Source organism: Meles meles, chromosome 1 (assembly GCF_922984935.1).
Source record: "Meles meles chromosome 1, mMelMel3.1 paternal haplotype, whole genome shotgun sequence".
Lineage (NCBI taxonomy): Eukaryota > Metazoa > Chordata > Mammalia > Carnivora > Mustelidae > Meles > Meles meles.
In genome coordinates, this window is record NC_060066.1 from 118,453,425 (window position 1) to 118,480,070 (window position 26,646).

The 26,646-nt window shown below is 38.3% G+C and overlaps 2 protein-coding genes and 1 pseudogene across 4 annotated transcripts in view; 2 read left to right on the top strand and 1 right to left on the bottom strand.

The window, feature by feature from the left end:
* MAGI3 (membrane associated guanylate kinase, WW and PDZ domain containing 3) overlaps positions 1 to 26,646 on the bottom strand; it is a 233,105-nt gene that overhangs the window by 145,130 nt on the left and 61,329 nt on the right. The gene's annotated exons all lie outside the window — the stretch shown is intronic.
* Positions 5,072 to 5,359, top strand: LOC123946751 (60S ribosomal protein L37-like). Its single transcript, XM_046012469.1, has one exon. The coding sequence runs from the start codon at positions 5,072 to 5,074 to the stop codon at positions 5,357 to 5,359; it is 288 nt and encodes a 95-aa protein (XP_045868425.1).
* Positions 24,288 to 25,330, top strand: LOC123938506 (annotated as a pseudogene).

Sequence of the window (26,646 nt, forward strand, 5' to 3'; positions counted from 1 at the left end):
ATAAAACTTTCAGTGGGAAATGTTAATAGAAAGCTGAGGAGAAATAAACTTACATCCTTGCCTTTTCACTTTCCCCCAAAAGTAAAGTATTACAGGTCTCATCACTGAGAAGATATTTTCTTTATTCATACAAGAAGGAAGTTGATTCCTGGGACCAGTATATAAGCAACCATTCATTTTCCTGTTTTCCCAGAAGCCGAATGACAATTTTTTACTTATACCCTATAAAGAAAGTGAGCCGGAAAACAAACAAACAAACAAAAACCACCTGTCACTAAAAACACAAATGTTAAAAAAAATTTAAAAAAAAAATAAAAACACAAATGTTAAGAGCTCACTCAATAGACAGAATCAGACTTTAACTGCTGAACTTTAATAAATCTTAAAGTAATTAAAAGCAGACTGCAAGTTCTAAGTAAATTTCTTTCATTCCAGGAAAGCAAAGGAATCGAAACACCAAAGGTCCTCCAAGTCTGTCTCCAAGATTCACTCAAACAAATCCTTTCACACCTTTGAAGGAATCAAATAATCATGGGTGACCAAATTACCTACTTCAGACATCTTAGCGTAAATGGTTAAAAATACAAACTATGAAGCCAGACTGCCTGAATTCAAGTCATGGGCTTGCCAGTTAATATTTTTGTGTTTTAGGGCAGGTTATTTAATTTCTCTGCCTCAGTTTCCTGTAAATGGAGATTATTTGTAAAACCTGTCTCCCTGATGAGCCATAGATGCTGTTTTGATGATTATAATGAAATCATTATAGAAAGTGCTCTGGAAAAGTGCTAAGACTTTCTAGAGTCTTTCTAGATCGTGCTTCTTCCTTCAATGTTCAGATGTGTGAGTTTATTTATGTATCATGTATCAAAATATACTATGAAATAGACACACACCTAAAGACTGGCAAAGTCCTTTCTTTAATTTAATCTAAAGTTTCAATTCTTCAAAAGGCTTCTGGTTACAATTTCTAGAAACAACTTATTTCATTCATTCAACAGCTGGTTAATGGGCACCTACTACAGCAGATGCCGTAATAGTTGGATAAAATGAAAAGACAAGGTCCTTGCCTACAAAGGAGATCATTGTCAGAGCACCACTGTCCAAGAGAAATATGTGAGCCCCAAATGTGCGTCAAATGTAGAATTCTAAATTTTCTGGTGGCTATTTTAAGAAAAAGAAAAGTGAAACAGGTGAAATTATTTTAAATAATGTATTTTATTTAATGTATTAAAATTGTATCATTTCAATATATTATATTTAAAATTATTAATGGCATTCCTTTTTTTGGTATTGTCTTCAAAATTCAGAGTGTATTTTACACTTAAGGACACATTTCTTTACCCACATCTTTCCATATTCACCCTATTAGCACACTACAAAGGCTATGAACTATGCTGTCTAACCAAGGAGCTACTAGCCTCAGGTGGCTATTCACATTTAATTTATAGTAAGTAAAGTTAAAAAATTCAGTTCTTCAGTTGAAGTAGCCCCATTTTAAGTGCTCACTAGCCACTTCTGGCTAGGAACTACTCTAGTGGACACTGCAGGTCTAGGGAGAAGACAAATCTGCACCAACTATATTTAAATAATTTCTACAGCAAAAGTATCTGCAAAGTGTAACAGGAATATTTAAGAAGTAGCACCAGAAAAAAACCCATTGAGAGAGGTGAACTGCCAGCAGAGATGTAAGGAATAAGTAGGAACTTGCTAGAAAGGCAGGTTAGGAGACAATACTACAGGTAAAAGTTACCAAAAAAAAAAAAAAAAAAAAAAAGAGAGAGAGAGAGAGAAATGCCCCACCAGCTTCAAAGGGTTTATTAGCAAAACTTCAAATACATCAAGATTACTGAAGACATGCAACTGGCCAGGTCTTGGGCAGGGACCAAAAATAAGTGTTTTACAGACCATGATATAATGCTACAGGATACTGAAGATTTGTTGGAGGAAACCTCTCTAAATCTGCAGTGAAACTGAAGAAAGAACTGTGTGTTGAATTGAGAGGAAAAGGGAGAGAACCAAAGAAGCTAAATAAATGTTAAAATACATAATTTATGAGCAGAAACATGTAAAATAATACTTTGGCAAATATTATACCACAAATAAGCTTAACTAACCATCTTATCATTAACACCAAAGAATTTTTTAAATGGTCAACTTTACAAAATTTTGAGATCTTGCTTTTTTGGAGAATTTTAGAAACTAGGTTTGGAAGTTAGTCTGAAGGGATTTTTGAGAATGATGCTAAATAATTTCTACATCCAACAATCTCATTTAGTGAAAGCCAACCATGAAAATGTAAAAAGCCAAGACATCTGTACTATTTAACTGCCACTAAGTTCCCGGAATCTCACTTAGAATTGTTCCAGAAAGTCTTATTGTCTAAGTAGGCTTACAATACTGAGCTATCACATCTAACACAAAGGCTTAAGGTTTTAACACAAAATAAGTAAAATAAAGAATAAAGATGAAAAGTTGTAAAGAAGATGTTGTAAAGAAAAGTTTTGTAAAGAAGATGTAAATCATAAAATAATGAAGTTGGCACAACGACATATCAAAACTGAACATTTTCTGAAAATCATATGCCAAATCTAAGGCAGATAAGAAAACTTGGGACAAGATCAGAGCCAACTTCACTGGATATAACCCTTACACACTCCAGAGAAATTCCATTTTTTAAGGAAACAAAACAGTATCCAAAATAGTATTTTAAGTTCTGACTGCTTCAAACTGGCCCATTCACTAGATATTTAGTAAACTAGTTTCTACAGTAAAGGTTTTCAAGACTTTTCCCCAATTTTAATTATTCATAACTCAAAACATAAAATACATTTTCAGAATCTTTGTTCTTCATAATCCTAAGCAATGTTCATATAAAAAAACAATAGCTAAATTCAAATTTTAAGAGTAGTCTAAATTAAATGCTATTTCAGTTCATCTTATCATTTAGGCAGTTATTATAGTTCATACAAGCCCCAAATGATAAGAAAATCTTGCTACCAGTACATTTCACTTAAAGTATTAAATATATACCAGAAAACTGGGATTTGCTTAAGATTTAATTTTTTTCCCTCTTGATTTGAATCAGAAAATCAGACAAGGCAAGCCAGTGCTCAGTGTTTTGTCTCTAACACACAAAAAAACAAGTAAAAACCCTGAAGAGTTTTTTAACATCAAAAAAGGAAAAGAGAGGGGTGCCTGGGTGGCTCAGTGGGTTAAAGCCTCTGCCTTCGGCTCATGTCATGATCCCAGGCTCCTGGGATGGAGCCCCACATCAGGCTCTCTGCTCCGCAGGGAGCCTGCTTCCTCCTCTCTCTCTGCCTGCCTCTCTGCTTACTTGTGCTCTCTCTCTGTCAAATAAAAAAAAAAAAAGGAAAAGAGAGAAGGGAGGGCGGGAGAAACTGAGAGGTCCAGACTATTCTATTCCTTCCTAGAGAATATTAATATAGAACCTTATAATATGATAAGGTACCAACATCTTCCGGGCTCACACCCCCAATTCTACCCACTCCTCTCAATCCCCTTATGTGGATTAAAAGAAACTTCCACCAACTACCTACCATTTCTCTGCTTTCTTTTCACAACAAAATCTACTGACAAAGTTGTCTCTACTTTTTATCTCTACTTTCTCACTTCAATCCACTATGAATGTGCTTTTGACCCCACCATGTCAATGAAACAGCTCTTCTCAAGGTCATCAGTGATGCCTTTTTTTTTTTTTTTTTGCAGTTAATGGTTAAACTTCTCTGACCTCATTTTTATTTTACTTATTTTTTTTTAAGATTTTATTTATTTATTTGACAGAGAGAAATCACAGGAGAGGCAGGCAGAGAGAGAGGAAGGGAAGCAGGCTCTCCGCTGAGCAGAGAGCCCGATGTGGGACTCGATCCCAGGACCCTGAGATCATGACCTGAGCTGAAGGCAGTGGCTTAACCCAGTGAGCCACCCAGGTGCCCCTGACCTCATTTTTAAAAAATTATCTCCTAGCATCCTTTGGCCCAACTGATTACTTTCTCCTTAAAACACTCTTCTCTAAATATCACAGGGTCCTACCTCACTGACCACACCTTCTCAGAAGCTTCTTTTCCTTCATTAAACTTCTTTTAAAAAGTCCAGTATGCCATGGGTCTATTCCTGGCTCTTTCCTCTTTTCAATTTATACTCCCTTCCCAGGTGACCCCATCTAGTCTCAAGGCTTTAAATACTAAAAATGTGTTGACGACTCTCAGATGAACTCTCTAAGCCTCCCCAGAGCTCCAGCCTCACAGAACAACCATTACTCCACATCACCACCAGGACATCTAATACACATTTCACACTTAACCCTTGGTAATACCATCAGGCTCTACTGGATCCAAGTTGTGTTTCTTAATTTCTTTTTTGAGCAGTTCTATTTATAAGGATTGAAATTTCATGACTTTATTTTTTCCTAGAGGTCCTCCAAAGAACAAAGAGAAAATTTATTTTAAAAAATAATAAAGTCATTTTTTTCTTGCAATTACCATATAACCACATTGGACCCTTTTATAAATCCAAGATATATTATGGGACCTCAGTGTTTTTCCTATAATCTTGAAATCTTTTCTAGTTCATCATCCTGGCAATTATTTCATCATTACTCACCAGTTATTTCCAACTATACTTTAAAAATTAAATAATAAGATAATGGAAGAATAATGGAATTGCCTAGAAGGAGGATGCACTACTGTACCATCCTTCAGCTTTCTTATTGCGTTACCCAAAAAGTACTGCCTCATCTTTCATTTATTTGTCAGAGACAGAAAAAGACAGACAGCACAACAAGCAAGGGGAGCAGCAGGAAGAGAAAGAAGCAGGTTCCCTGCTGAGCAAGGAGCCTGATGTGGGACTCGATGACCATGACCTGAGCTGAAAGCAGAGGCTCTAATCCACTGAGCTATCCAGGCACCCCATCATTTTGAATATCTATATGACTTCACAACCAGGAAACAAAATATAAATGAGTTTGACTCCCAGCAAGCTATTTTGTGGCTATTAGCAAACTGATGCTAAAAATTTATATGGACTCTCTGGTCTTGTTACTGGAAACAAGATAATGAAGGGGTCATCATCATATGGACAGTGTCGCAATAAGATTCACATGTGCTGCTGCTGTGGCTCTATGGTCTACCACCTTTGGAAGTCAGCCTGTGGTAAATGTAGCTATCCTGCCAAGTGCAAGAGAAGGTATAACTGGAGTGCCAAGGCTAAAAAACGAAATTCCACTGGAACCTGTCAGATGAGGCACCTAACAATTGTATTGTACAGATTTAGGCATGGAGTCCGTGAAGGAACAACACCTCAACCCAAGAGGGCGATTAATGCAGCAGGCAGTTCATTTTAAGGATTTCAATGATTGGTCACACAACAAGCATTCTGATTTTAAATATGTAAATAAAGTTTATATGAAGAAATAAAAAATTCAGAATAGCTAACATAATATTGAAAGACAAGAACAAACTAACCAATTTCCAGACTTTCAAAGCTACAGTAATTAAATCCGTGTGGTACTGGTGAAAGAAAAGACAAACACAGCAGTGGAACAGAATAGAGGGCTCAACTGATCCCTGACAAAAGGGCAAAGTCAACACAGTGAAGAAAAGACAATCTTCTTTAACAAATGGTGCTGGAATAAATGTACATCAATATGAAAAAAATTAATCTAGACACAGATCTTAGACTAACAAAAATGAATCGCAGACCTAAATAAAAGTGCCAAACTATAAAACTTCTAGAAGATAACACAGGGAAAAAAATCTAGATGGATCTTGGGTTTGGTGATGACTTTTTAGCTAAGACATCAAAAGCCCAACCCATGAAAGGATTGATTAAACTGAAGACCTGACTTCATTAAAATTAAAAAGTTCTGTTCTGTGAAAGACACTGTCAAAATGATGAGAAGACAAGCCACAGACTGGGAGGAAATATTTACAGACATATGTGATAAAAGCCCGTTAACCAAACTACACAAAAACTTTTAAAGCTCAACAACAAAAAAACAACTCCATTACAAAATAAGCCAAAGACCTTAACAGCTATCTCACCAAGGAAGATACACAGATGGTCCAATAAACATATGAAAAGGCACTCAACATCATATGTCACCAGAGAGGCCCAAATGAAAACAATGAGATACCACTGCACACCTACAGAATGGCTCAAATCCAGAACACCTCCATCTCGAAATGCTGCTGAGGGTGTGGATCAAAAGGAATTCTTATTCACTCATGGTGGGAATGCAACATGGCACAGCAACTTTGGAAGAGAGTTTGGAGATTTCTTAACAAAATTAAATATGTTCTTACCATACCATCCAGCAACCTTGCTCCTTAATATTTACCTAAAGGAGTTAAAAACTTATACCCACATAAACTGGTCTAAGCAGGCAGGTTACCCATGTAAGTGTTCAGAGCCACTTTATTCATAATTGCCCAAACTTGGAAGAAACCAAGATGTCCTTCAGTAGGTGAATTGATCAACAGTGGCACATCCAGATAATGGAATATTATTCAACACTAAAAATAAATGAGCTTTCAAGCCATAAAAAGATACGTGGGAACCTCCAATGCATATTTCTAAATGAAAGAAGCTAATCTGAAAAGGCTATATAGTGTATGATTGCAACTATATGACGTTCTGATTGATGGGTTTTTATGATGCAAATTATTTTTCCCACTTTGTGGCTTGTCTTTTCATCATTCTGGAAAAGGCAAAACTATAGCGATGGTAAAAAGATTAGTGGTTTCCAGGGGTTAGGGGTGAGGGAAGAATGAACAGGAACAGCACTGAGTATTTTTAGGGCAGTAAAAATACTCTGTATGATACTATAATGGTAGATGCATATCATTGTACCTTTGTCCAAACCCACAGTATACACAGCACCAAAAGTGAACCCTAAGGGGAACTATGGACTTCGAGTAATAATATGCCAAAGTGCATTCATCAGTTGTAACAAATGTACCAATCTGGTGGGGAATGTTGATAATGGAGGAGGCTGTGCATGAGTGGGGGCAGGGAGCATATGCGTTAGCTCAATTTTACTATGAACCTAAAACTGATGGGGGAAAAAAAGTATTTTTTAAAGTTGAGTTTGCAGGGTGCCTGGGTGGCTCCGTGGATTAAGCCTCTGCCTTTGGCTCAGGTCATGATCTCAGGGTGCTGGGATCGAACCCCACACCGGGCTCTCTGCTCAGCGGGGAGCCTACTGACACCTCTCTCTCTCTGCCTGCCTCTCTGCCTACTTGTGATCTCTGTCAAATAAATAAATAAATAAATAAATAAAATCTTTAAAGTTGAGTTTGCTATGTTTAAATTCTTATTAACATTTCTAATAAAGCTGTTTTCATTATTCCTGTATATGTAATTCTGTACATTATCTGTAAAATAACTTAAAAATATAAAATTGAAAGTAAAAAGGGTACAATGGATTCAGATGGTAAATGATGATGACTATTTTCCTTGGTATACTGAAGGCTAATGTGGCCCAAATGGAGAGGATGTTCTCAACCTACTTCCACATCCAAACTCAAGACTTGCCCAATTCGGCAAATAGCACCATTATGCCCTTAATTACTGACAGCAAAAAATTAGGGTCATTCTTGACTCCTTCCTTCATACCATTCATCTCTCTGCCAGTTTCCACTGGCTTCATTGCTTGACTGTCCACTGCAACCATGGTGATCTAAGCCACCACCATCTTCCCTCCACATCAGCAACAGTGTCCTACGTGATCTTCCTGTTTCCATTTCTGCTGTCCTCTTGTCTGTCTTCCACATGGATTTATACACCTCACTTTGAAAATCCCTACAAATGTCTTCTGTCATGTGTTTAAAAACCCAAACTCCTTCCTACGGCTTATTAATCTCCATGGGACCTAGTCCCTGGCTATTTCTCCAAGCTTATCTCTTATTTCTCTTCTCCCTTGGCTCACTGTCCTTGAACATACCAGGTTTATTACCACCTTGCAGTTTTTTCTGCTGGGAATGTTCTTATACATGGCCTCTCATGGTTTTTCCTCATCTTCACCCTTCAGGTCCCGATCCAAAAGTCACCTCTTCAATGCAGCTTTCTCTGACTTCAGCTAAACAGCTCTCACCATGCCCCATGACCTTTGCAATCTACCAAAATCTGTTTTATCTTCTCCATATTTATCAACATTATCTTACTGGTAATTAAAATTATCTTATTTATGTACATGTTTATTATCTATCTAACCCCCCCACACACAATCTTTTTTTTTTTTTTCCTTTTTTTCCCCTACACAATCCATTCTTAAGATAGAAACCATCTGGGGCGCCTGGGTGGCTCAGTCAGTACAGCATCCAACTCTTGGTTTTGGCTCAGGTCATGATCTCAGGGTTGTGAGATACAGACCCTCGTCAGGCTCCACACTCAGTGGGAAGACTGCTGGAGATTCTCTCTCCTGCTCTCCCTTCCCCTCTGTCTGCCCTCCCCTACTCAAACATGCTCTTTCTAAAATAAATACATAAACAAACAAGTAAATAAAATCTTCCTTTAAAAAAGAGTAGAAAATATCTTGTTCACCAAGAACATGGGCTAGCACTTGATAGGTACTCAGTAAATACTGGCCATTTAAACAACAAAAGGGAATCCATGAAAGTTACCACAAACTCCTTGCTGAGGACAAGATGAGAAGTGTAGAGGTCAGCACATTCTCTCCACACCCATACTTACTCCATTTTCCTCACCGTATAAGGTATAGAAATGTTTGTATATTGATCCATTATTGTCGTATAGTCTCAGATCTCAAATGGACTGCCCATCAGCATTAGAATGTTAAATCTGTATGGGTCAAATAAGAAACTGCAGATACATAAGAACAGAGAATAACATTTCTGCCCTCCTCCAAATTCCTTTCCCTGAAGAAAAGCCTGTTTATAAATATCAAGCAAATGAAAAGCTGCCAAATTTTGAGCTCTCTCAACATTCATACTGGTTTAGTTCCATTGAAAAGAAAAAATATGCCTCAGAACACTGTAGAGGTTGGTTGGGCTCTTTCTCCTCCCCAGCTCATGACTGCGCATAACCAAGCCAACCTGCAGCAAACACAACTTAAGAAGCACACCGGGGCTTGGAAAGCCTTGGATGAATCAGCTCACAAACATCTGCCCTATCAGAAAAACAACCTAAAGCATGTGCTCTACTGACCGTGACTCAGTGACATTGTCATTGTTTTCATGCTCAGCATCTTGCGGTTACAAATATCTAGGTATTTCAAGAAAACAATACTAGGGTACTAAAAATATTCAGGACATCTCTTCTTTTGAAGTTTTGATGGAAAAGCAATGTAAAACAATAATCCTAGGGAGCATATTCCTAAAAAGTGATGGATGCATGAACCAAAATCCATCAGCGTTTTATGCTTCCCAAGTCAGTGAAACAAGAACTGACAGGAGCATATAAAACTAGTTCATCCTAAAAGCAAGGGTAAGTGAAACTTAAAACATCTGTAACCCAATGATCAATACTACTTTGAAATTAAAGACTATAAAAAGAACTGCATTTTTAGCCGCGGAGGCTAAAAACTCACAAGTGTAGGTAATGTGCAAGTCCTGGGAGGGGCAAGCCTTGGGCTTACACAAGGATCTCTGGCCTAATGAGTGGAGTTTGCTAGTATTCTTGCTAGGAGCAAGGGGGGGAAAAAAAGAACTGCATTCTAGATCATGAAAACAATTTACTCTATCTTTTGTATTACTCTTCACTTTTCAGTAAGAGCATTCTTTCAAGTAAATCTTTTTTTTTTTTTTTTTAAGATAGGGCCCAAAGGAATAAGAGCTGTGATCTTCTGGTGATCTTTCCTTTTTTATGCCTTTAAAAATTTTTTTAATTAAAAAAAAAAATTTTTTTTAAATACATCTACATACAGGACAAAGCCCTTGCTATCTATAAAACGTAATGTATCAAATTCTACTTTCTCTCCTGACTTACATTCATAATTTGAAACTAAATTCTGGGGCATAACCCCCATTAAATTCCTCAATCTGTAGACAAAAGAAAAGTATGTCCAGATTCCTATTCTGATTACATCTTGGCCATTCTTAGTCATTTGAAACGTCCCCCGCCCCCACCTTCCAGCCCAGCTGCTGAGGTAAGCTCTGGTCCCTTGAATTGCCACCCTTCTCCTCGTATTAACCTCCTCCTCGCCAAACAGAGCTACAGGGATTTTTTTAAAAAGGAATGAAGACTGAAGGAAATAAAGGCACTAATCTCGATTTACAGAGAGACTAAAAGGTAGTTTCTCAGCAGCCCCAAACCACAAGGATTCAGGTTAAAAGGGTCACAGACTTTGAAAACAAAAAGGGATTTTAGGGATCAGTCTACCTACCTCCTTTTACAAACAAGGAAACAGAAAATACTATATATCAAATTAATTCCCTAATTGAACAACTCCTTAAAATTCCATATTTCAGATGAAGAATACCTACTGGAAAATGCAAAGAACAGAAACTTTACAGTAACTTGCTTCAGAAGCATATCATCCACTTTTCATCTACTCAGTGAGCTTCACTGTGAACTTGATTTGTATGTAGTACAAGTGAAAGCATTTTATTCATTCCACAAACATATGTGGAGTGCCTACTATGTGAAAACAGCTGGGGTGGGAGGAGGTACGAAATTCCCAACCCTCAGTGAGACTAGACCCTAGGCAGGGAAAAGAGACCAAAAAAAACAAAAACAAAAACAAAAAACAAACAAAACCAAAAAGTCAGCAGTAAGTGAAGCATAGTATGTAAGGCGGTAATAAGTGCTGTGGAGAAAAATAAAGCAGAGACTAGAAATAGGGAGTGGGATTGGCAGCCGTAGTGACTTACATATAGTAGTCAGGGAATACCCACATATATGCCTGGAGAAAAACATTGCAGGGAAGGCAAGGTCAAAGTCCCTAAAGTAAAGGTTCTCTGAATGCTCAAGGCAAGGCAAGGAAGGTAATACAGGTGAAGAATACAGAAGTGGAGAAAAGCAGGAGATGAGGTTCCAGAGAGGTATCAGGAAGCCAGATCTTGTAAGTTCCTATAAGGCCACTGTAAGAACTCCAGTAAGATGGATTTATTCTAAATAAAATGATATCATACAAGGTATTGAGCAAGAGAGTGATGTGACCAGACCTAGGTTTCAACATGATGACTCACTCTAGCTACTGCTGTACAGAAGGCAGGCGTAGCATCTCAAGAACACTCGAATGTCTAGAACAATTATCTAATGGCTTGGACTAGAGGAGTAGCACTGTAATAGCAAAAATTCATTGAATTCTGGACACTTTCTGAAAGTATAGCCAACAGGATGTACTGACTAACTGGATGTGGCAGATGAGAGAAATCTAGAAACATACATACAATATGTCATGATACACACAATACAGACATACATACATAATAAACTGCATCTATTTCAAGTGTACAATTCAAAGAGTTTTGAAAGATGTATGTATCTATGAAACTACTGCCACCATCAAGAAATCGATCATTTCTTTCACCCCCAAAAGTTTCCTCACACTGCTTTTCAGTCCCTAGGCAAGCAATGATCTGCTGTTCTCAGTCACTGTAAATTAGTTAGAAGTATTTAGAATTTTATATAAATGGAGTCCTAACAGTATAAAAGTCTTCAGAGTCCAGTATCTTTCATTCAATATAATAATTATGAGATTTATTTACACTGTTGCATGTCTCACTGGATCATTTCCTTGTTTTCCTGAATAGTGGTATATCCTACAGAGCTACGCTACTTTTTACAATCCATTCATCCACTGACGGGACAAGTAGTTTGTTTCCAGTTTGGGTCTGTGATACTGTGGTATAAGAAATACATATTTTTAGGATGCCTGGGTGGCTCAGTGGGTTGAGTACCTGACTCTTGATTTCAGCTGAGGTCATGATCTCAGTGTTGTGAGATCAAGCCCCATGTGAGCAGAGTCTTCTTGTCCCTCTCCTTCTGTTCCTCCCCCCGGCTCATGATCTCTCTCTCTAAAATAACTAAGTAAAATCTTAAAAAAGAAAGAAAGAAATACATATTTTCAAGACACGAAAACAACATTAAGTGTCCACCAGTAGATGAATGATGAAGGGAATGTGGTATGAATACACAAAAGAACATTATGCAGCCATTAAAAAAAAAAAAGGAAATCTTGCCATTTGTTACAACATGGATGGACCTTGAGGGCATTGTGCTAAGAAAAATAAATCAGAGAAAGATGAAAATCATATAATCTCACGTGTATGTCAAATTTAAACAACAAAATAAATCGAATTCATAGACACAGAGAACAGATTGGTTGTTGCCAGAGGCAAGGGAGAAAAGAGGTGGACAAAATGGATGAAGGGGGTCAAAAGGTACAAAATTCCAGTCATAAAAGCAGTCATGAGGATGTAAGGTACAGCATGGTGACTATAGTTAATAATACTGTATTGCGTATTTGAAAGTTGCTAAAAGAGTAAATCTTAAAGTTCTCATCACATAAAAATTCTATAATTATGTGTAGTGATAGATATTAACTAGACTTATTGTGGTGATAATTTCACAATGTACACAAATTTCAAATCAATATGTTGTGCACCTGAGACTAACATATGTCAATGACATCTCAATTAAAATATACATATTTTGTTGGTCTTCTTCCAGTTCTTGGCACAAAGCTACTAATCCTTGGAATTTTTTAAGTGATAAGGGTGACAGGAACATCTTCTGTTATTCCTAATAAGACCTCTCTCAACTGTATTTGAGTTCATGCCAATTCAATGACTGTCACAGGCTCCTTGATAGCTACACAACCGGGGACTGGTTAGCAGAGGAACCAACTGTATGACTAAAAGGCTGAAACTACCAGCCCTAAACCTGACGTTCAGAGGCTGGAGACTGAGTTCAACAACCAATAGCCAACGATTTCATCAATCAACGCCTACATAATGGAAGTGTCATGAAAACCCTAAGTGATGGGGTTTGGAGGATGTCGAGGTTGATGAACATATCTATGTGTCAGCAGGAGAATATATCCCCAGCTCCACGGGGAAGGAAGCTCCTGCACTTGGGACTCCCAGATCTCTCATACCTCTTCATCTGGATGTTCACTTGTATTCTTTATAGTATCCTTTATAATAAACCAGTAGTAAAGACTTCCACTGAATTCTATAAGCCATGATATAACAAACAATGGAAACTGAGAAGGGGGTTAAGAAACCCCGATCAGTAGCCAGGTCAGGCTGAAGTGTGGTAACCTGAGCACCCACTATATGTGATTGTTGCCTGAAGTAGGAGGCAGTCTTAGGGCCTAAACCCTTAATCAGGAGGTCTCTGCTGACTTGTAGATAGTGTAAGAATTGAATTAAATTGCAGAATTCCCATCTGATATCTGCAGAGAATTAGAGAATTACTTGATGTGGAAAAACCACATTTGGTGTCAGAAGTGTTGTGAGAAATTAACAGATCTTAGTAGTAAGGGTTAATGTAGATAAAGCTGATAAGAACATTTGTGGACTAGTGTTTGAGTGAACATATGTTTTCATTTCTCTTGGGTAAACTGGATTCCATTATGTAGGCGTGATTGATGAAATTGGATTGTATGATTAGGTGTATGTTTAACTTTTTAAAAGAAGTTGCTGAACAGTTTCCTAAAATGGTTGTAACATTTTACATTTCTATCAGCCATTAGTGAGAATTCTACATCTCTGTCAACTGTCAGTATTGTCAGGTTTAACTTAGCCATTCTAATGGGTATATATGGGAGTATCTCAAGAGGGTCTTAATTTGCATTTGCCTGATAATTAATATACTGATCATCTTTTCATGTGCTTATTGGCTGTTCATATATCTTTTGTTTTACAAAGCTAATTGCCTGATCTTTAAGTTTCTTTTTACTTATTTATTTAAAAAAAATTTTTTTTGCCACCCCACCAGCATTTTTTTTTTTTAAGATTTTATTTTATTTATTTGACAGAGAGAGAGACCACAAGTAGGCAGAGAGAAAGGAGGAAGCAGGCTCCCTGTGGAGCAGAGAGCCCGATGCAGGGCTCGATCCCAGGACCCTGAGATCATGACCTCAGCCGAAGGCAGCGGCTTAATCCACTGCTTTTCTTTTTAAAACCATGTATTAACTTCTTACATATCGTGAAAGGTCTTTCTGGGCTTATTCGATAGGTTTGATTAGTCTTCAGCATTATATTGTTTAAATTGCTTTTTTTATAAAAAATGGTATTTGGTAATACTATTTCTTCCTAATAACTATTCATTGAAAATTGTCTTTGTTTTTATCCTTTATTTATTCTTCCAAATGAACTTAAACTTTCTGGTTAAATTTCAAAAGAAACATTTTGGGATTCTGACACAGTGATTATTAACCAATTTTGGAAGCATGCATATTTTTATTCTGTCATCCCATTCAGGATCATAGTATGACTTTCCATTAAAATTTTATTTTTTTTATCTTTCAGTAAAATTTCATAATTTTCTTCATTGATTAGCCTCATCTTTTTTCAGTAAGGTATTCTTTGATGCTATAATAAATGGAGCTTTCTCCCACTACATTACCTTTTTATGTTGTAGAAAAGTCACTAACCTTATCTTCTATTCAATGTGAACTTTCATATGAATTCATATCTATTCTAAGTGTCTTTCATTTTCTCTTTCATTTCTAGGTATAACCATTCCCACCTACAAATCACAGGAACTGCATCTATTTTACCATAAATCCTGCTTCTAATTTCTGTTATATTTCATTATGTTGTCTTGAACTTGGCAGAAACAAAAACAAAACAAAAAGTGAACTAATGGTGGTATTACTGAGGCTTTGTTTTATTCTATTTTCACAGAAATGTCTCAGGCATTTCATTATATAGCATAATGTTGGTTCTTGGTTTGTATAGAACTTCTTTTTTAAAAATTAACTACAGTAATCTTCATCTTATTAAATAATAAATACTGAGTTTCATCAAACTCTTCTGGCATTGGTTGAGATAATCATGTAGTTTTTCATATTTGGGCCTCTACCCCACACATTTTCTTATTCAGTGGAGAAATTCTATCTGATTATGACATTGTTCTTTTAATATCCTGTTGAATCTGATTTGCTAGAATTTCATATTGGCTTCCCATAACTGGACTAGGTCTATAATAACTACGTTTTGGTCTTTGTCAAATTTGATATTGGCACAGAATGAACTGAATGCCTTTCCATATGTATATGGGTATACTATGAAACAGTTTAATATAGAAAATGATTTCCTAGAAAGCTTGGAAGAATGTGTCCATACATCCGCTTAGTTCTGTTTTGTTGGTCTTGAAAGAAAATGGGTTTGTAATTCTTGTAATTAAAGAAATGGAAAAGTTATCTGACTATACAGGTGTTTATTCACCCAGCAAGTATTCATTAGTACGCATCTATGCACTGGCACTAGAGTTCCAACGGTGTGCCAAACAGCCATTAATGCTACCCTCAAAGAGACTATGGTCTCGTCCAGGGAAAAGAGACACAGATTATCAGAATCATTGTTAACAGTAGTAAGCATATGAAGAGAAGGTATAGGGAACTATGAAAACATATGACATAAATACCCAAATCAAGTCTGTGAAAATTAAGGGATTGTTTCCCCAGGGACATGAAATTTTGAATTGAAACCTAAAGGTACATAGAAATCAACTGCTCAAAACAAGGGTAGCAGCATTTCAGGCAAAACAAACAGGATGTACAAAAGGCCTGGAGTGAGAGGACAGTTGCGTACAAGATGAACAGAAAAATTGGTCTCGCCAGAGCGCAGGAACCAAAGGAGTAAGGCCACAGGGCTGGAGAGGCAGGCAGAAGTCACATGTGATTTGAAGGCAAGTAGGAGGTTTCTTTACCTCATGAACAATGGAACCCAGCTAAGAGAATTTCATAGAGGAATCACAATCACATCTTCTACTTCGCTAATTGATTTTAATGGTTTACATTTGCTGGAAAATTTAAGATTTCAACAAGATTTCCCAGAATGGTACCACAAAACTCTGCATAGCAGTCTCATAATTTTTTAGATCTTTTCCCAATTTACAGTATTCCTTTTTACTTTATTTTTTTAGATGGGGAGGTGGATGGGCAGAGAGAAAGAATCTATTTTATTTTATTTAAATTCAATTAATTAACATACAGTATAAAATTAGTTTCAGATGTAGAGTTCAGTGATTTCATCAGTTGCATAGAACACCTAGTGCTCATTAATATCACGTGCCCTCCTTAATGTCCATCACCCAGTAGCCCCACCCCTCCAACCCCCTACTCCCCCAGCAACCTTCTGCTTGTTTCCTATAGTTAAGAGTCTCTTATGGTTTGTCTCCCTAATTTCATCTTATTTTATTTTTCCCTCCCTTCTCCTATGATCCTCTGCTTTGTTTCTTACATATGAGTGAAAGCATATGATAATTGGGCTCTTTCCATAGTTTGGCTATTGTGGACATTGCTGCTATGAACACTGGGGTGCAGGTGCCCCTTCAGATCACTATGTTTGTTTCCTTTGGGTAAATACCTAGTAGTCTGATTGCTGGGTTGTAGGGTAGCTCTATTTTTCACTTTTTGAGGAAACTCCATACTGTTTTCCAGGGTGGAAGGAGAGAGAGAATCTTAAGCAGGCTCCACACAAAGCACGGAACCCAGCACCGGGCTCTATCTCACATCCCTGAGATCATGACCTGAGCTGAAATCAAGGGTCAGACGTTTAACTGACTGAGCTACCCAGGTGCCTCCCCTAATGTTCCTTTTTAGGTTGTACAGTCATTTCCTTCTCTTTTCCTCTATTAGATTTGCTATGGGTTCCTATATTTTATTGGGATTTTTTTAAAGGTCCACTTTGGCCACTTTCATTTGCTTAATAATGAATAATCAAAGTGAAAATTCTTGCTATATTATTTGCCGATAGTGAGGGGGGGGGGGGAAACAACCTTTTCCTGTCCTTGAGTAAAACTACGTCAATGAATCTTTCTCATCCTGTCCTATTTTTCTTTTGTCCTATTTTTGTTTGTTTGTTTGTTTCTTTTGTCCTATTTTTGTTTGTTTGTTTCTCCCTCATCTTACATTAACCTCCTTACTTTTTGGTCTGTGCCATTTTGCCGAATTGGCACATCACCCTAGAGGTTGTATAATCCTATTCGAAGCAACAGAGGAAAAAAATACACATCTACAGTGTTTGTGACTCTCTGTTTGTCACTATAAAATACTAAAGCCATACTTCTAAGAGATTGTCCTGTATCAGAAGTCACTGCAAAGGCTTTGGTATACTCTTAGAGATTAAAGAAAAAAGAGAATACCTTTATTATCAAGGTAAAACTCAAAGTACCACATCTGCACCCTCATGTCTCTTAACAGCATATAAAAAGAGGTCAAACAGTTAAAACATAATATGTTCAGAGGACAATGAGATTTCAGTGCGTGTGTACACGTATGTGCAGAAACTAATCCAGTAGAATTAACACATGAACACTTGACTAAATCTGACGTCCTAACGGAATAGTTATAGGGAGATCTTTCAGATAGGTCATCAATCCTCAAAACAGTTTTCAAATTAAAGTTCTGCAGTGAGACAGTTAATTGTCTCAAAACTCCAAAATGAATTGATGCCAAATGACTTCACTGCCCTTTAATTCCCAAACAGAATCCCTTATGGCTACATACTTTGGCTACCTAAAAATTGCACACCAGATCTCCAGGACAGGAACCTTACTGCAGTTAGTGCTAACTATACTCAGTTTACCTCCTGTCTCTCTTACTCCTCCCTCTTCCTGACAGGGGAAGTTGGGAAAAGCAAGCAAGGTCCTCTCTTGGCAGGAAAAAGAGAGATCAACAGTTTGCACTTCTGTTCAGGAAAAGAGAGACACTGGGATCTCTCTCTCCTCTCTGTAAGCAAAGACCATCTCTCCAGAGCAAAAAGATGATCATTTCAGTATGTCTGTAATCGGCTACTTTATTAAATGGAATACTTCAGAATCCCTGTTGGGAGCTAAGAAAGCAATCATGAAGAAACATTCATTACCCATCTATCCTCATTTCTGCTTAACCAGTCAGGGGACTGACAATGGGATGTGGGCAGAGAGGAAAAACTAGTGTGTACAGACACACTGCTCTGGCAATTAAGATCACCTTTATTTCTACTATGTGTTTATTTTCTCTGCAGAAAATATATCAAAATAGAGAAGAAAATGCTAGAGAATAAAAACCAACCACAAACCCACTATACAGAGAAAAAAATACTTGGGAGGATTTTCTCCTGTTAATGCTATATCCCCAGGGGAATTATAACTACTTGACTGTGCTGCCCACCTCTGCCTCGAAAAAGCCTCCTTAAATGATGTCGATCTCTTTATGAGGGACAAAAACCTGAAGTAAAACATTGTTCTTGTAGTGATCTTCATTATGACACTTTCAGGAAGACTGGTATCAAAAAGTGAGCCTTACAGAACATCAGAAATGTAGGAGTGATATAACTGCATATATGGGAAATTTTTTGAAAGCCTGTAATACTGGGGAGCCTGTGTGGCTCAGTAGCTTCAGTGTCTGCCTTCAGCTCAGGTCATGATGATCCCAGGGCCCTGGGATTGAGCCCTGCCTCTGGCTCCCTGCTCAGTGGGGAGCCCGCTTTTTCCCTCTCCCTCTGCCTGTCACTCCCCCTGCTCTCCCCAGTGAGCACACTGGCTCTCTATGACAAATAAATAAATAAAATCTTTTTTTTTTAAGTCTGTAATACTGTACACAAATTTATTTTAAAGATTTAAAAATTTACACAGTTTTGACTCTAGGAAAAATACACATTACAAAAAGTATTTCAAGAAGACAAAGACGATCTGAAGAGACTCAAAGCCAGAGGATGGAAAAAACAGTAACTTATCTATATACCCTCAAAGTCATTTAGGATGAGTTCATTTTTAGAAGTTAAAGCCTAACAGAACACATAATCCCCATATAAAGTTAATCAGCTCATTCTATAGACTGACCTAATCGTGATAACAAAACTTAAGAAGAGCCTCCCTAAATACAAAGGCCAAACCAATTTCACTTAGGCAGACCCAATTTTCTCCTAAAAAACAATCAGCAGGGGCGCCTGGGTGGCTCAGTGGGTTAAGCCGCTGCCTTCGGCTCGGGTCATGATCTCGGGGTCCTGGGATCGAGTCCCGCATCGGGCTCTCTGCTCAGCAGGGAGCCTGCTTCCCTCTCTCTCTCTGCCTGCCTCTCTGCCTACTTGTGATCTGTGTCTGTCAAATAAATAAATAAAATCTTTAAAAAAAGAAAAAAAAAGATTAAAAAAAAAAAACAATCAGCAAATTGAATACAGATATTAACTGAATGGACTGAAAGAAATAATATATTTCCAGAGAATCTCCCCAAAATTTCCAAGTTATTCTGGATGGATGTCCTTCCAATTGTTTAGAATTATAACCCCAAGATGTTACAATGATGAAAAATGCAGCTCCAACTCCCAAATCTTCTAGATAAGTTATCTTGTCTTTCTTAACATTATATGACTTAAAGATGGGAGCCTACACACACACACACACACACACACACACACACACACGCCCCAAACCTAACACAACCCTTACAAAGAATTAATTTCCTGCCCTAACATGAGACTGAATGAGGGAACTCAGGACTCACGCCTCATCTGCCAGGCCACTGTGACGTCACTCTTACCACTAATCATGATCATCTCCTGCTTATCCATTTTGTTCCACCTGGGCACCTATGTTAGCACTGATCCTTTATCAACCAATGTGTCACATTATGGCCACCTGCCACTGCAAAATGTTTTCTTCTAAGCAACTAATGTACCATTAAAAAAATGCACTTGGATTGGGGCACCTGGCTGGCTCAGATGGTAGAGCATGAAACCCTTGATCTTGGGGCTGTGAGTTTAAGCCCATGTTGAGCACAGAGATTACTTAGTGAAAAAATAAAACTTTTTAATGTATTTGGTTAGTACCATAAATCATTATTTTATTTTTTTAAAGATTTTATTCATTTATTTGAGAGACAGAACACGTGCAGGAGTAGGAGGGAAGGGCAGAGGGAGAGACAGAAGCAGACTCCCTGCTGAGCAGGGAACCCGACATGGGGCTTGAACCCAGGACCCCAGGATCATGACCTGAGCCGAAGGCAGTCTCTCAACCAACTGAGCCACCCAGGTACCCCGTAAATCGTTACTTTAAAAGAAACGAGGGTCATCGGGGCACCTGGGTGGCTACGACAGTTAAACCTCTGCCTTCGGCTCAGGTCATGATCTCAGGGTCCTGGGATCAAGCCCCACATCGGGCTCTCTGCTCAGTGGGGAGCCTGCTTTCCCCTCTCTCTCTCTCTGCCTGCCTCTCTGCCTACTTGTGATCTCTCTGTCAAATAAATAAATAAAACCTTAAAAAAAAAAAAAAAAAGAAAGAAAGAACCGAGGGTCATCTATATGAAGAAATATCACTATGATTCCGAGCAGACATGTCTTAGCAACCTAAGGGCTATGACACCTACTAACAGATGAGGGAAAGAATACAGATGTACTACCACACATAGATTAGCTGTCAATTAAAAACTTTTCCAACCCATTATATACAAGAATACAGACCATTCTGCTTGTACAACCTTAGGAACACTGGTGACTGGTACTATTAAAGGAGAGGCATGGATTGAGGCCTGCCAGGTACTTAACTCCAATCAGCAGCTTGGGTAAAGAAAGGATCTTTACTAAGTAATCACGCTACCCCTATTTTATTTATTCATTTATTTGACAGACAGAGATCACAAGTAGGCAGAGAGGCAGGCAGAGAGAGAGAGGAAGAAGCAGGCTCCCCACCGAGCAGAGAGCCCAATGTGGGGCTCGATCCCAGGACCCTGCGATCATGACCTGAGCAGAAAGGCAGAGGCTTTAACCCACTGAGCCACCCAGGCGCCTCATGTTACTCCTATTTTAGTACTAAAACTTAATCCTTGTTCTTATATACGTCCTCAAGAAGTATTTGAGAAAATTAGTCAAATTAGCTGTATATACGCGTGCATGCGCGCGCGTGCGCGCGCACACACACACACACACACACACACACACACACAATCAACAGAAAGCCCAAGCATGACTTTCAGCACAGAGAAGGATTCAAAGTTCTAACTGCTTTCTCTCCACACTGTCTTTAAAGATGCTTCTTGGATCTGTCTCAGTTCAATTGAAGAAAATGATTACAAGCATAATTAGCTCATTCTTTACTAGTATTTGCCTACTTAAAATACAGTGAGTACTACCAAAACTAGCACAAGACATTTCTTATTATAGCTTATTTTCATTTCATTAAAGTTGCACTACCCATTTCTGTGAAACTACTAAAATGCAACATTTGTGTATTTTTAAAAGGAAAGACTTAAAATGCTATTTTCAATTACACTTCTAATCCTATTTGAATCAGTGTGAATATATTGACAAGAGAATTGTTCTTTCACAATCAACATGAACAATGAAAGAAAAACTAAGTATTCTGTGGGCTTAAGCACTTATGCCTTAAGTGTATAAAAACAGCAGTTCTCACATGTATTTAGGAGATGGAGTACCAAATACATTTATGAAAATTTACATGTGCAATTTTTTTAAAGGACACTTAATTTTATGTATCTGGAGCTGGTATAATTAATAGATTTCAATTATTTAATAGTAGTTATAGAAGAAAATGTAAATTGAGCTAGTTTTCTGCAAACTGGAAAATAATTATTTCTTCATTAATTTAATACTATGTTATAAGGAAACTCACATATCTTAGAGATCATGCCTCCCCCACTAGAATGGCTATCATCAAAAAGACATACAATAACAAGTGTTGGCGAGGATATGGAAGAATTGGACTCCTTAGACACTGCTCTGCTGGCAGGAATGCAAGATGTTGCAGTCACTTTTAGAAAACATTCTAGCATGTTCTCAAATGGCTAAACACAGACTTATCATATGACTCAGCAATTCTGCTGCTAGGATTATATCCCAGAGAAAGAAAACATACTCACATAAAAATTTGTGTACAAATGTTCAGAATGACATTATTTATAATAGTCAAAAAGCGGAAACTCCAATGCCCATCAACTGATGAATAGATGACCATAATGTGTCAAAGCCATAGAGTGGAACAGGATTCCACTAGAAAAAGTAATGAGGAACTACTACATGCTGTGACATGGATAAACCTTGGAAACATGCTAAGTGAAAGAAGCCCAGACACAAAAGGCCACGTACTGTGTAAATCCATATGAAATGTCCAGAACAGGCAGATCGATAGGGACAGAGAGTAGATTACTTGCTCCCAGGGGCTGGCTAGAGACAAGAAAGGGAAGTGCCTGCTAAAGGGCACTGATTTCTTTGTGGGGTGGTAAAGAAAAATCTCCTGGAATTATAGATCGGTGATGGCTATACATCTCTGTGGATAGACTAACAGCCACTGAAGTACAATCTATAAAATGGTAAGTTTTACTCTATGTGAATTATATCTCAATGTTTTAAAGTCATGAGTAAACACACAAAAAATACAGTTATTAACACTTACAGAGATACTAAATGAAGACTATTTTTAAATATTTTACCTATCATGGAAACTTACCCACCTATATATTTGTTAAGAAACTTTTTATGATGTAAACATTTCTATTAAAAATAATGTCACAACTGGCAGCCAATAACTTTTACCATGTTCCAATGCAGCCACCAAAAGTTCTGATTAAAAAAAGACTTAAAAAGACGTGATGGAAATTAAAACAAAACCAAGTATAGGATTATGCCAGTTATCCATCCACATTATCCCTTAGAGTGGTTCATGAATCACTGGTACATTTTGAACACAGTAAAAGATCCTGATTACAGATGTATTTACACAAAGTAAATATCATAAATTTTTGACTCAAATTTCTACCAAGAAGCCGATGACTATTAATTTTTATTCTGTACCATAATGAATGTCCCAGACCTGAAATGTAAGCTTTTGCTATGTCTCAATTCTATTAATTCCCTTCTGGAAAAAAGAATTCTACAGGAACTCGAGACAGCCGCAGGTAATAACTTAAAATCTTATTAATTCAAATTAATATTACTGGAGGACTACATGAATTATTACTACATTAAAATAATAATGTGTGAATTATTAATATACTAAAATAACCTTACTATAGCTACTACACAGAGTAATTCATTTTAATTCTAGCAAAGTATTTTCTGAATTGCCAAGCCAAGAACCTGCCAAGGTCTACCTCATTAAGTCAACAACAGTTCTCTAAGCAATTACCTCCACAATATTGCAAGGAATACAAAGATATTAGCCCCCAGTCTCAAGAAGTCTACAGTGTAATGCAAGAGGAAAGTGAGCAGCTAATATAAACTGGGGACAGACTATAAATGTTGAGAATCTTACAGTTTAACCTATAGGTAGTAAGGAAAGCATTAAATGATCTGAACCAACTACTCCTATGTTAGACAAGGAGAGAAGAGTTATAGGAACCCTGAAGAGGAGACTCATAATAGTCTGGATGATGAGGATGAAGAATTTAAATTAAAGAAATAGCAAGGGAAGGGCAGGTGAGGAAAGGCTCTCGAGCATTATTTACAAGGTAGAACCAACAGGACTTGGGAGGCTGCGCAGAGAGAAGGCAGTATCACCTAGAAGTTAAGGCTTGCCTATGTTCTGAGAACACTCCTGGGTGAGAGGTTTGGCTCGGACTCATTTCAGCTGGGCAATGACTTCATCTCTATGGGTTTCTGTTTCCTCTGTAAATGCAGGTAATAATATTGTCGACATACCAGGGTTGTCGTGAGGATGATTTAGAAAAGAAGGCATGTAAAGCAGTTAGCATTGTGCTTGCCACAAGAGGATGACAAGGTTAACAGTAATCCCACTGACCAGGACAGGAAACACAGGAAGAACTGTAAACGGGGATAAGCATGGAGATTAGCTAAGTATACTGCATTTCTGTTTGTGCCCCACAGACAGAATCTGTAAATCTAGAGAATGAGGAATATAACAAAATTTGTTAAAGTAAATTAAATTAAAATATAGCTAAAGATGTCTAGCTATGAAAGGTCTTGAACACCTTGCTATAGGATTTGGACTGAATAAAAAATCTACTGTCTCCTAAATACGATGTTTAGAGTTCATATAATATATGTCGTTTATTTTCTTTTTTTCTTTTTTCATTTATTTTCCAGGTAAGAAAACAAAGACCCACAGAATGCAGAAACATCCCAAAAGTCACACCAGTCATTGATATGCATAGCATGAGCACGTTAATAAATGAAATACTGGCTCTCTACTCCTCCCCATTCGACACACAGCCACATCTTCTGGTGCAGCGCCAGCCGAGTCCCCAAGACACGATGGTGGAGTTTGGAGTAAATGGATTTGGCTATTTTTGGCACCTGATCACCAGGGCTGCTTTTAACTCTGGCAAAGTGGATACTGTCACCATCAATGACCTCTCATGTACCTCCACTACATGGTCTACATGTTCCAGGATGATTCCACCCTTGGCAAATTCAACAGCACAGTCAAGGCTGAGAACGGGAAATTTGTTTTTTTTCTGATGGAAAACCCACCTCCATCTTTCAGGAGTGATATCCTGCCACATTCAAAGGGGGTGATGCTGATGCTGAGTATGTTGTAGAGTCCACTGGGGTCTTCACCAGCATGGAGAAGGCTGGGGCTCACTTGAAGGGTGGGGCCAAGAGGGTCATCATCTCTCCCCCTTCCGCGATGCCTCCATGTTTGTGATGGGCGTGAACCATGAGAAGTATGACAACTCTCTCAAGATTGTCAGCAATGCCTCCTACACTACCAACTGCTTGACCCCTTTGGCCAAGGTCATCCTGACAAACTTTGGCATCACGGAGGAACTCAGGACTTATGACTCCACGCTATCACTGCCCCCCAGAAGATAGTGGATGGCCCCTCTGGGAAGCTGTGGCATGACGGGTAAGGGGCTGTCCAGAACATCATCCCTGCTTCTACTGGTGCCACCAAGGCTGTAGGAAAGGCTATCCCTGAGCTGAACAGAAAGCTCACTGGCATGGCCTTCTGTGTCCTCACCCTCAACGTGTAGGTCATGGATCTGACCTGCTGCCTAGAGAAAGCTGCCAAATGCAATGACATCAATAAGGCAGTGAAAGAGACATCAGAGGGGCCCCCTCAAGGGCATCCTGGGTTACACTGCGGACCAGTTTATCTCTTGCAACTTTAACAGTGACACCCACAATGACCACTTTGTCAGGCTCATTTCCTGGTAGGACGATGAATTTGGCTGCAGCAACAGGTGGTGGACATAATGGTCCACATGGCCTCCAAGGAATAAGAGCCCCTTAACCACCAGTTCCAGCAAGAACAAGATGAAGAAAGAAGCCCTCAGCTACTGGGCAGTCCTTGCCCCAACTCATAACTGAGAATCCCCTGACCTCCACAGTTTTCAATTTCTATCCCAGACCCCCTGAAGAAGAAAAGGAGCTTGGGGAGTCCTACCTTGTCATGTACCATCAATAAAGTATACTGTACCCAGCAAAAAAATAAGTAAATAAATGCTATTCATACTCTTCATTTGCTTAACAAAACTGAGTTCTTACATAAAACTTCCTTCTATCCCTATCTTTATGTTTTGGAAAATTTGAAATTACTGGGATAAAAATTAAAAGGATGTAATGCAATGTAGTGGGGATGGTTATAACATAGGTTTTCAACAAATATTATTAAAACTCTTCTTTAGGGGCACCTGGGTAGCAACAGTCAGTTAAGTGGCTGACTCTTGGTTTAGGTCAGGTCATGCTCTCAGGGTTGTGAGATTGAGCCCCATGTCAGGCTCCATGCCCAATGGGGGGGTCTGCTTGAGATTTTCTCTCCCTCTCCTTTTGCCCCTCCCACTCCTGCTCAGTCACTCTCTCTCTCTAAAATAAATAAATCTTTGACAAATAAATAAAACTCTTGTTTAAAAAATAAGTACAAACTGGGGGTTGCTGGGGGGAGGTGGGATTAGGAGAGGGGGAGGGGGCTATGGACATTGGGGAGGGGAGGCGAACCATAAGAGACTATGGACTCTGAAAAACAACCTGAGGGTTTTGAAGGGTCAGGGGTGGGAGGTTGGGGCAACCTGAGGGTTTTGAAGGGTCAGGGGTGGAAGGTTGGGGGAACAGGTGGTGGGTAATGGGGAGGGCACGTTTTGCATGGAGCACTGGGTGTTGTGCAAAAAGAATGAATACTGTTACGCTGAAAAAATAAATAAAATGGAAAAAAAATAAGTACAGAATTTTAGGAAAACTCAAATTATTTTCCTGATGATATGATAAATTTTTGTCTTTTCTGAAATTAAAAAAAAATTTGAGTACAATTGACATGACAAATTTTAAATATGAAAGTTTGTCCTTAATGATAATTTAAAAAAAATTTTAAGATTTTATTTATTTGACAGAGAGAGATCACAAGTAGGCAGAGAGGCAGGCAGAGAGAGAGGGGGAAGCAGACCCCCCGCTGAGCAGAGAGCCTGATGTGGGGCTCGATCCCAGGACCCTGAGATCAAGACCCGAGCTGAAGGCAGAGGCTCAACCCACTGAGCCACCCAGCTGCCCCTTAAAATTGTTTTTAATCAAGTAAATATATTCCTAAAATATTTTATTACTGACA